The following is a 12,062-nucleotide window of genomic DNA, read 5'->3' on the forward strand; positions in this document are numbered from 1 at the left end:
CACGGTCGTAAACAATCAGAGGAGCCTATTCAGTGACAGGTTGCTTCTCCCAAAGTCAAAAACCAACAGACTTAAAAACTCCTTTGTCCCACACGCCATCAGACTGTTTAACTCCTCACTGGAGGGGAGAGGGAGGGGAAACAGGAGGACAAAGGAGGCGGGAACAACTGAGCTGTCGGTGCTTTTTTACACTGTGCAATATTTGCAATATTTGTTTTGTCTTTTTTTCTTATATTTGACTGTGCAATAATCACTGTGCAATATACTCACTCAAATGAGCAATCCTATTTATCCATATTGTATATTCTGTATCTATATATGTGTATATGTGTATATATGGTGTATTTATGCTTATATCCTTACTCTCATTCCCCTTAATTTATCTGTAACATGCAACTTCTTTCGGTGTTTTGCTACTGGAAACTGAATTTCCCAGAGGAACCCACTCGAGGGATTAATAAAGTTTCATCTAATCTAATCTAATTTACAGTGGCCCCTAGAGACAAAACACGTACAAAACACAACAGAAGTGCTCCAGGATGCTCGGCACAGTGTTGAGCTTTTGTTACCTAGTGGCTACACAAGCCAGCAAGTACCAATGACCGGATTTGGTGTGTGGTAGTAACAGGTAAATGAACTTTTTTTTTTTAATTATTTGAATATATATGAGTGCTTGTGTATAAATACACAAACAATACACATATTCTTTCAATTGTATAATTTAAGTGATCTAGGTAGCTCTGTTTTGGAAGTTCAGTAAACGCTAGAAATGTGTATTGGTGTTTGTATGTGCTTTGGAAGTTGGACGTGCTTTTTGGAGTTTGTACGTGCTTTGTCTCTAGGGGCCACCGCACATATTTATATATAAAAATATATAAACAAAACCACTTTTTTTCCCATTAATAATTCCTTTTGTGCATAATTTTATATATTGTTAATAATAAATTAATTAAAGCAACAAAACAACCTGAAGAGCCGGTTCGGAGCCGAAAGAGCCGGTTCTCTAAAAAGAGCCGGAAATCCCATCACTACTAAATGCTAAGAGAAATATATGTGCCTCCAGCAGGATAAGGACTTTTGTCGCTGTGTGGGACTGTGGTTTCAGGTTTATATTGAAACAGTATTATACACAACACTTTTTCTTATGAGTATTGCAGTACATTACTTAATTACTGCCAGAAGAAAGTAATGTGTTACTCTATTCATTACATTACTATTGAATTTCTCTGTAAATTGACCTGAAACACACTATCTCATAATTACATTTCTTTTTTTGAGCAATGACCCAACGCAGATCACAACAAAGAGGGGAAATACCTCCAACAGAAACATTTGACTATTCAACATACAATTAATTTGCATGAATGTAATGACTTTAAATTTTAAACAAATATAAGAATGAAGACAACGGGGTTAACCCAGAACAGTAATGTTGTTGGTAATGGTGTTTTAGTTTGTTTGTTTCATAATTTGTGAATCTAGGTATTTACAGATTTTGTCTTCGTTTATATGAAAGAAAGTATACTGTGGTGGGGTTTGTTTGCTTCTTTGTTTGATTTTTTTGTATTTTTCGTTTTGCTTTGCTTTGCTTTTGATTGATATGTGTTTGTTTAATTTAAGACTGAAAGAAAATTAAATGAATGAGAGGTAAAACCTGAGGGGGTAGGGCCAAATAAGTGCGTACTTCTGCCTACTCCTTTTCAAACGAAAGAATGGAATGATATTTTTAATGATGATGAATGTACATATTTGAAATAAAAATGAACCGAACCGAACTGAACTTTGACATGCTTGCAGATTTTGGTGATAATGAGCCGATTAGAATTGATAAGAGATTGAATGAATAACTGATATCAATAATGGAATCGGAATCGCTAAATTCTTATCAATTCTCATCGCTAGCTATCAGGTCCTGGAGGGAGAAACTGGTTTGCTTGTGGCAGATCATAGGAGGGGAGAGAGTACTGGGATAAGATATCAGGGTTTGAAACCCTGTTTGAAGAGAGATTCTTTGGGCCCCTTGGAAAACAGATTGAAGAAAGAACAGAAACACCTTATGGCACAGAAAAAAAAACAAAAAAACACTCTACACTAGTAAACACACTCGGAGAGGCGTGATTACCACTTGGCTAAGCAGATGATCTAAGCGAGGGTTCCTGGGCTGGTTCTTAAGAATTAGCAGAGATCCTTTCACTGACTGCTGCAGGTGGACTGGAGTTACATCATACACTGGCCAATATGAACACAGCTGAGAGCAGCAGGCTGTGTAAAATGTGTTTTCCTTTTGATGTTTGCAGTCAGGTAATTCGTATTTGGGCACTAAGCATTTTTCAGTGCCTTTCAAACTGTGAACAAAGGAACACTTCAAACTGAGCTAACTAATTTAACTAAACTTTAAACTAATTTAAATCATCACAATTTGATATCCAGATATTACAGCTCTTGTCAATACTAGCAAAGTTTGATCATTTACCTGTTGTCTTCATCCTTAAAGGAAAGTTATCCAAATTAATCAAATATTTGGGACTAACAGACAATCTTGAACAAATGCCGAGTGTTCAGTGTTCGTCAGAGTTGTGAGTACAGCAGGAAAATTCACAAACAATACCGCTCAGCAAATTAATAATGAAACTATTAGTTGGCAGCATTGGTTTTGAAAAACAGTGGGAGACAGTGAGTCAGGTAAAAAATTACTTCTCAGACTAAATGTCCCTCCTGCTGAAGCGGCCTTGAAAACCGCATCTCTGCCAGTTTCATGTTTGAATCTGACTAATGTCTTCTCGTCAGTCTCTCCCAGTAGACAGAAAAGCAGTCGCTTTTGTTCAGATGCTTTGAAAATAGGTCAAATTTTTATCTAATGTCATCAAGTGCAATTATAGGTTGTGTTTGGGACATGCACACTTTAGAAATATGTTGTTTTTCTTTGACACTGTTGGATGAGCAGTGTTAAGTTTATTTACAATCAAACTGTTTTCAGTGGTAAATGAGTAAATTTCCTCTTTTATTTTTTTACTGTACGCATATAATTAAAATGCATTTACATTTATAATATTAAAGCATTAAGCACAAAGTATATAATATTAAAACAATAACAAATGAATAAATCTACACAGAACAGTCATTCAGTTCAGTTCAATTCAGTCAACTCAAGACATTTCACACTATACGGTAAAGACCCTAAAATACTGGAGACAAAACTTCAACAATCAGATGAGCCCCTATGAGCAAGCACTTGGTGACAGTGGGAAGGAAAACTCCTCTTTTAACAGGAAGAAAATTTGGATGGAACCAAGCTCAAGGAGGGGCAACCATCTGCCATGACTGGTTGGGCATGGGGGCAAGAAGAGAACAAAGGAGAGCATAGAGAGACACATTAATGACATGCAGCAGTGGTGAGTAAAGAAAACAAAGAAAAGCGTTAATGAGAAGAAACGATCAGTGCATTATGGGAGGTCCCTCAGCATCCTGAGACTATTACACCAGGACCAAGGCTCAGGGTCAGCTGATCTAATGAAATGTATGTATATAGAACTTCTTCAATCCCTTTGCAGCCAGAATGGAAGAAGAGCAGCTGAGAAAGGTCTGTTCACATCTGATGTAACAGATCAACCAGTTAATCCAAAGACACAAAAGGCACATATGAATTAGTCAGGCATCAGATATTTTGTTTTCTTTATGTTCATCCTCACTGTAAATCTGTTTCACACTTACCAATGCACCAAATTCAACTTTCGGAAACATATTAACTTATTACTTATTATTCTCCCTCACAGTGAACTTGTTAATTATTTTGTGCATATTTTCAGAGTTTTTGATCTCTGATAAAAAGAATTATATGCAGAAAAGTAAAAGTTCTTTGAAACAGATATAAATATATACACATTATAAACAGTAGGAAACTCTTCAGAAGGCCAATTTGGGCAGGCAGGTTTGTGTGTGTGTGTGTGTGTGTGTGTGTGTGTGTGTGTGTGTCTTTGTTGGGGGGAAATGTAAAAATTACACAAACTGTTTTAGAAAATGTAAAACATATTTTTTTAAGAGTTTAAGAGTTGTATTTAGTGCGTTTAAAAACATCTGTGTGGCTTGTTCACTATGTCAGCTTTGTGTGGTTTTAAGGATTTTGTAAAAAACAAAACAAACAACTTTAAAGGAGATGTATTCTGCTCATTTCCAGCTTCATGATGTTAATTTTAATTTCAATTCAATTTTATTTGTATTGCACCAAATCAAAGGTCATTTCAAGGTGCTTTATATTGTAAGGTAATAACCCTACAATACTACAAATAACTGGGTGTTAATGCATGATTTACAATCCAAAATAATCTTTATCTTAGACCAGATCATGGTGCAGCCCCTTAGCTCATCCTGTGTTGGAAACCAGATGTTTTAGGTCCTCCCCTTTGAGTCCAATTTAATTTAAGCAGCTGCCCCTTATAAACAGAACATTTCAACAGTGGGTGGGTGGGTCAGTCTGAAGCCTGTATTTTTGGCTTCTGAAACTTTGGCCAAGTCTAACATGAACGTCAATCACTAGAACATTACATAAGGAAAAGCAGAATAGATCCACTTTAAAACTACAAGATGAAGAACAAACAAAAAAAATTGTTTGAAAGCATACGAGCTAACTACATTAGTTTAATAATCTCAGTGTATCATTATACAAGAAGGAAACTGTTACAAGACAAATGTAAATCAGAGAATAACTCTTCTGTCACACAGACTTTGACCTCTGATATTGATAGTGTTTTTGAAAAGGTATCACAATGGTCAAGTTAGTCTGTAATATTTAACACATAACCATCATTTAAGTTAGTGTCAGTGCTCAGTGCGGACCTTCTCAGTTCACAGATGAAAACAGCACCATGATGAGGTCTACTGACTAACATCTATTTGAGGTAGCTGATATAATTAATTTGTAAAAGCATCCGATTTTTCACATTTAGTGCTTTGTAACATATTCATGAAAATGATATGTGTTAATACGCACCAAAAGAGTTTTTCCCTTCTTCATTAGTAAATAACAGAGTTCCTTCTGGCTGAGATTTTACATTTAGATGGTGACTACATGCATAAGGAGACAGTCTTATCCAACCAAAGTGAAAGGAACCAATTCTCACTATTTGGTAAACAGAATTTATACTGTACTAAAAACTGTTTCCACATAGTTTGAATACAATTTGTATTTTTTTTTCTTGGCTCTGAGAAGAGAGAAAAAAAAGTGCAAAAGCCAGCACCAACACAAATATTAATAAAAATCAGTGCCCTCAGAGTTTATCCACTTTACAGTGCACCAACAACATCTCCACACCCCAACAAAATTGGTGACAGAGCAGGTGTCAGTCAGTAACGTTGATGCATTTTATTTAAAAATAATAATAAGGCAAATTAGGCTAAGGTATGTTTGAGTAAACCTCCACAAATTGTGGATTTTTCATTTCCCATGTAGTGCATTGCTGTTAAACCTTGCCTCCAATTTTGCTGGTAAACATACATCAGTGAGTTAATGAGAGGTGATGGAATAAAGGCCTAAAAGTGAAACAACAAACAGATCTAACACTGGAATTAAGACCTGAGCGATATAATATGGACCAGATTCAACATAGCCTGAATTTCTTTATGTTAGCTTGTTTAACGAAATCTAAAACCCCAGTCAGAGATGAAAATTTTTATTTTAAGTTATTAACGGCAACATTTGAAACATTTAAGAAGAAATTATTTTTCTGATTCAGTGTCCTGAGTAATAACCCACAAAAAGAAGAAGCTGTACTTCCTGTAGGGAAAATGATTTTGTGTTTAACTTAGCTCCCTTTGATAAAACATATTCTACTAACTCAGTCTCACTTCATTGGACCTCTCTGGTCACAAAAAACAACTTAAAAAAACCTTCATTTGACAGAGTCTGGTGTAGCTTTGACTGCTGGCCAGGAAATCCCAGTTAATATTAACACCAGCCTCATTACAGAAAGAGATGAACTGAGAGGTAATCTGTAATGGACGACTGTTTTAAACGAATGTAAACTGAATAATATGAGGTAGAAGGAGGGAAAAAAGAAGAAAAGAATATTCATTAAATTACTGATTCCAATCAAGTCTTTGTCATCAGCTGTGAACAAAGTGCATTCTTCTTAAGGTCAATGATGGATAAATGCTGATCGGTGAACTTTATAACACTAGTTTGCATTAATGACAAACAACAAACTATTTTGATCATATTAAGTCTAAACTGCTCCATAGAAGAAGATGCTTTGGAAACAGAAGCTGATACAAAAACACTTCTATGTAAACTGAAGGAACTCCATTAGCTCCAGAGTTAATTAGAAGCATATTATTAACTCCTTCAGTACAAAACCTCTCCTGAATTTGTTGATATGAAATCCTACAAAATGAATAATTGTTGATTACTAAATAAGAAATGACCAATTAATTGGTCCTCACTTTTCTCTTTTCCATGTGTCTTCAGTCTAAACCTGACAACATGGGATGCAACTGATCAGGGTGGACTGAAGTCATTAAAAAACAAAAAACCTTGGACAAAAAAGTGCAATTTGTGTTTGTACAGCTCTGAGGAATTGTGACAATATTTTAAAAACAGTAAGCAGCCTCACTACAGTCAGAGTTGACCTCAGGAGTGATCTGTAATAAGGCTACTACTTTACATAAATACAAATTATATTAATTATTTACAACACGTTAAAATTATGTGATGGCCTGTATTTGTATAAATGGCCTGTATTTGTATAGCGCTTTACTAGTCCCTAAGGACCCCAAAGCGCTTTACACATCCAGTCATCCACCCATTCACACACTGGTGAAGCTACATTGTAGCCACAGCCACCCTGGGGCGCACTGACAGAGGTGAGGCTGCCGGACACTGGCGCCACCGGGCCCTCTGACCACCACTAGTAGGCAACGGGTGAAGTGTCTTGCCCAAGGACACAACGACCGAGACTGTCCAAGCCGGGGCCGATTACAAGGCGAACTCCAAACTCTTGAGCCACGATCACCCATAATCGTCGTAATGCAGGCAAAGTGCAAAAATCACCACTACAAACAAACCCAGAGCTAAATAGAGACTGATCCTCTCACGGCTCTCTGGTTTCAGTGTTTCTGTCTTCTTCTTTTCAACAGCAGCTGCAAAGATATTGGACAAGTATGAGTGACAGGATCATTAAATGCAAACTTCTGTGGGCAAGAAAGTGTAAGTAATGAAGGTGAAGTGTTTAGTAGCTTAAAATTTTTGGTTTGGAGAAGCTGATGCAGAGCAAGCACAATCTTGTTACCAGGCTGGACCCTCATTTAGCTTCAGAGCTGCCTTGTTCTGATGGACGAGTCTGGGTTGTCCGGAGAACTGTACTTGTCTGACTGCATTGACCCAAGAGTCAAGTTTGGTGGAGGGGAGCTTATGGTGTGAGGTTGTTTTTTCAAGATTGCGCTCGGCCCCTTAGTTGCAGTGAACGGGACTTTTAATGCTTCAGACAGACATTTTGGAAAATTTAACGGTCTCAAGTTTGCGGGAATAGTTTGGGGATGGCCCCTTCCTGTTCCAATATGACTGCACACCAGTAAACAGAACAAGGTCCATAAACACATGGATGAGGAAGTTACTGATCTTACGGCCACTGATCTTAAGTGGGCGGGGCGAGCGAAATTACACTTTTACTAAAAAGCCATTTAACCACACAAGGCACGAGTTATCCCTCTCTATCATCAAAGCTTTCATTACTAATGTGTTAAACAAGTTATTAAAAGTTTCTCACATCACACACACTCAACTTTATAAAGATAAATGAAAGTGCTTGTGTACTTGCGAATGCTACCTCTGTTTCCACAGTAAGCACAGACTGAAACTGATCTCAGAGCAGTGAAAGTGGAGCCAGCAGTAGCTTGGCTAGTGCAGTAATCTCCAATTGGCTCTGTCCTTGATAAAGTTTGCACCTTACTTGAATTGACATAATTGTAACTGTAATGTGACTACTAAACGTGCTACACTAATATATTTATGAAAAATAATATCCCAGTATCACGCTACTTTGTGTTTTAGCCAACACTGGATGACTTGATAATACAAGATGGTGACAATTGTAAATTGTCACCAAACTGAACTAAAAAAATGTTGTTTTCTTTGTTGTTGTTTTTTGTCATTTATTTATTTATTTTTTACAGTGATATAGATAGAAAAATGTCCCTGACTGAAAAGACACACACTGATTTAGTATCCCTTAATTATCCAAGACTAAATATTTGTTTACTATTTAGTTATTGTCCAGGATACCAACAGTGATGTCATCTTACCTGTAACAATGAGGTCACAGGTTTTGAAACTAACTTCTTCGTTAAGGACAACGATGCAGTGATACGTCCCCGTGTCGTTGAGCCTGAGATCAGTTAAGAGACATTCAAGCCGTCCTTTCCTGGCGAGCTGTGGATCACACTGCAGTCGTCCTCTGTAGTTCTCATCTGGATACACCTCAGTGCCAGTTTTGCTGTTATAGAAGAAAACCCGTGTCTTCTTTTCCACATTTATTATCTCTATTTGTAGGAAGTCAGGAGGCCTGTTGGTGTCGAAACGGAGCAGCCAGGTCAACGTGATGTTACTGTTACCTTCTGCATGATAGACCTCCTGTTCTGCACTCATAGTGAATTTAGTCTGACCTGCAAGAGGAAACAGACACAGAGTAAGTGAGGAACTATAAAAAAAATGCAGAAAGAACTCAAAAAATGAGTAAAGAAACAAATAATGAACAACTTAAGGCAAATTGGTTATTTACACTTAGAAAGTTTTTTTTTTTTTTTTGTCTAATCTTCAGTCTGTGTGAAAGACATGACATCCCTGATAGGGAAATCTCTGACACGCTCATATGAATGTGAGCCCCACCCACCTACTCATTGAACACAATGCTATTAGGTTAAGATTAGCATAGAAATTAAGCCTAAATGGAGAAAAGTCACAACTTCTTGCTTCAGACAAACAAGTCTTTAGTTTTCTGTGTTCAAAAATATGCAATGGTCTTTTGTCAGTGTTCATCTTTACAAGGTGAGTGGGAGGCCCAGTCCAACACAAATTCAGTTCCAAAAGAAGAAAAATTGGAAATGCAAAAAGCTTAACATAATCTTTCTTTATTTCTCTCTCTCTCTCTCTCTCTCTCTCTCTCTCTCTCTCTATATATATATATATATATATATATATATATATATATATATATATATGTGTGTGTGTGTGTGTGTGTGTGTGTGTGTGTGTGTGTGTGTGTGTGTGTGTGTGAAGCTACAATGGAACCACCAGAAGATGCTTCATGGAGAAGGGAAAAGCAGGATGGTAGTTAGCAGCTTACAGAAAAACCCAGTATCAAAAAATACAAATAAAGAGCTGAAAGTCAGAATTGCTCTACTTTCGCTACTCAAGCTGTAATAATTTATTTTAAACATGAAGAATGGTGCAAGAATAAATCCTCTGTAATAAATAAATGAAAGAATATAAGAATTCTTCTAATTATTCTTAGAAGTATAAAAATATTTCTGTTGACATAAAATACAAAATGCACAGTTGTGATATCACATCTCATATTTTCTGTAGAAGCAAACCTTTCAAATTCTGTGTAATTACTGTATTAAATGCCGTTCTTTTAATATATATATTAGAAACAGAAACATTAGCAGCTACTCACCGACTACAGCACAGAAGAGAGTCGCTGTTATTGCTGAGAGGAAGAGAGCTGTGCAGCCTGGCATTCTTCATTGAGCCCTAAAGTGTGAAACCGCAGAACGAGAACATTTAACTACATCATTATTTACAACATTTATTAACTGAGACAATTAATTCATATCACAGCTCCAGTAGATAATCAAGCATTATATTATGTACTGCAGCTCAGATTATCAGCTGTTATCTGATAAATCTGATAAATTAATCATGACAGGTGTATCCTTTGGAGAAACACGATAAATTAAATCCAGTTTCTTTATTCTTTTTTTTAATAGTAACTGCAAATGCAAATAAATGCACAGCGGAGTGAAGTCTAATGTGGATTTAAGACGTTGTGTATTTATGCAGCAGCCCGACTCAAAACTAAATACAGTGAACAAGCATGCCTGACATGTTTATGATCTTAAGAGGAGGGCGCTGTTTTTATAATATTTCATTTAAAGCACATAAATGTCAGGAAAATCAGGAGTCTTCATAACACAGTATGATGCGGAAGGTTTTTGTACAAATGTAGCCTACTCACTGCCGTGTCTTTCTTTCCAGTTTCGGACGCAGAAGCAGCGCATTCTCAACTAAAAAAAAAAGCCCAAAAAACGTTGTTTTCTCCGGATATCTTTGGTAGAATCCACATTCCTGCTCATCCAGAGCTCAGACTTTACGTTAAGTTGCACATGGCTCCAAACACGGAAGGAACCCCCCCCCCCCCCCTCAAAAAAAAAAAAAAAAACCGGACGCGGGTTACTGATGAGAATAGAATGCCACTTCCTCGTTTCTCTATTGTTAGCTCAGCTGAACAGCAGTGCCCACGCTTTTACGAGTAAAGCAAACGTACGTTTAAGGAAACAACGATGAGACATTTCATCGTTGTTTCCTTAAAAATGTTTATATTTGTGACAATATGTGAAAAATGTCCAACACACAAAATCAAACACGATCTTCACAGCTTTATAAACTTTATCTATTTAAACTGTATTAACTGAACAATCTGGAACAGAATTTTTCAAATATTTATTTAAATACGTTTAAGGTGCTACATTTACAGCATCCCTACATCAGCTCACCGTTATGCACTGCTACAGATTAACGGACCAACACATTATTTAAATCACCTTGTTCTCATCCATTTCGCACACTTTCGGTTAAATACCCGGAACAGATGAGCGAACATATTGGAGCTGCAGACAGAGCAGCCCGATAATTTAGAGCAGCGGAGAGAAAAGCGAAATAACAGAAATAAAAGTCAGTTGTTCTAAATTGCTGCAGTAAGATCAGAATTACGTGGAGAATCAATTGCTTTCTTTATGCGTTTTTCAAATACGTGGGCTGTATTATTATTATTGTTGTTAATAATAATAATAATAATAATAATAATAATAATAACAATAATAATAATAACAATAATAATAATTGTGTGTGGGTCGCAGGGGGAGGGGTAGCTACTGTTACCTGATTCAGAGCCTGGATTACCAGTGGGCGAATGCATAAATAATCACGAACCACGGAATATCCCACCACCAGGGCACCCAGTCACCTCTACTTTAGGCCTTCAGATTCGTAGTAAAAACATAACTCATTAATAGACTTGAAACGGGAAATCAAATACGTCATCTGTGGTTAACCCTATACTGCACAAACACACCAGTAGCACGAACAGCCTCAATCAACCAAAAATAAATATGAATAAATAAATAAATAAATACAATAAAATAGCGGCTACTGTTAAGCATATAATGTGAATGGCCACAACCAGTGTTAAAATAAAATATTCATTCTGCCTCACAGATTTCACCCGTCACATTTACACAGCATACAGCAGAGTCAAGTACACTTTGTAGCAAAGGCAGGACTGTGGATTTACTGCATAGTGGTAATATTAAACAGCTCAGGGGTAGTTCATAACAGGCCAAAGCGTTGGTGTCATGTGTGTGCTAGTTAAATACTCCAAATGTGACTTACTGGCACTCAAAAGTTTAGGTGCTACGTTTCCCCACTTTGGGCACTGATGTTCAAAGTGTAGAAAAATATTACGCCTCAGGAGTGAGAACGTGCTGGTCTGAGAGGTCATTCATCAGGGACATGTGTGTGAGTCATCATGGTTCAAAATGTTTTTAATCCAAGTTGGGGAATGGCACAGGGATGAGGCCCACACAGGGACACTTGTAAGAATTTTCAGGGATATGAAGCTCATTAATCTGGTGCTGTTCTGGTTGTGTTCTTTATTATAACGTGGTAGTTAAAAATAAATTAAAAAATGTGTAGGCCTAATAGCTTTTGATAGGTATTGGCTTACAGCTCATTTTAAAAAATGCAACGTTGCACCAAGTTCATAAATCACACTTTTATTTCAAAAACGAAAGCC

At 36.8% G+C, this 12,062-nt stretch overlaps 1 protein-coding gene across 1 annotated transcript; it reads right to left on the minus strand.

Annotated features, from left to right (window-relative positions):
- Positions 1-7,000: 7,000 nt before the first annotated feature.
- LOC146635789 (programmed cell death 1 ligand 1-like) lies at positions 7,001-9,729 on the minus strand. Its single transcript, XM_085348964.1, has 3 exons — positions 9,666-9,729; positions 8,293-8,652; positions 7,001-7,131 (listed from the first exon to the last, which is right to left on the minus strand). Exons 1-3 carry the CDS (start codon positions 9,727-9,729, stop codon positions 7,001-7,003), a joined length of 555 nt encoding a protein of 184 aa, XP_085205090.1.
- Positions 9,730-12,062: the final 2,333 nt, after the last annotated feature.

Source organism: Diplotaxodon limnothrissa, linkage group LG3 (assembly GCF_057381915.1).
Source record: "Diplotaxodon limnothrissa isolate DT_005_m linkage group LG3, D_limnothrissa_male_GT1.1, whole genome shotgun sequence".
NCBI lineage: Eukaryota > Metazoa > Chordata > Actinopteri > Cichliformes > Cichlidae > Diplotaxodon > Diplotaxodon limnothrissa.

Bases quoted from the DNA above. Each gene is read 5' to 3' on its own strand.
- LOC146635789 (XM_085348964.1), bottom strand. From the start codon at position 9,729: ATGCCAGGCTGCACAGCTCTCTTCCTCTCAGCAATAACAGCGACTCTC. The intron at 8,653-9,665 runs GTGAGTAGCTGC...TTCCTCTTGCAG, and splicing joins TCTCTTCTGTGCTGTAGTCG to GTCAGACTAAATTCACTATG. The intron at 7,132-8,292 runs GTAAGATGACAT...ATATCTTTGCAG, and splicing joins CTGTGACCTCATTGTTACAG to CTGCTGTTGAAAAGAAGAAG.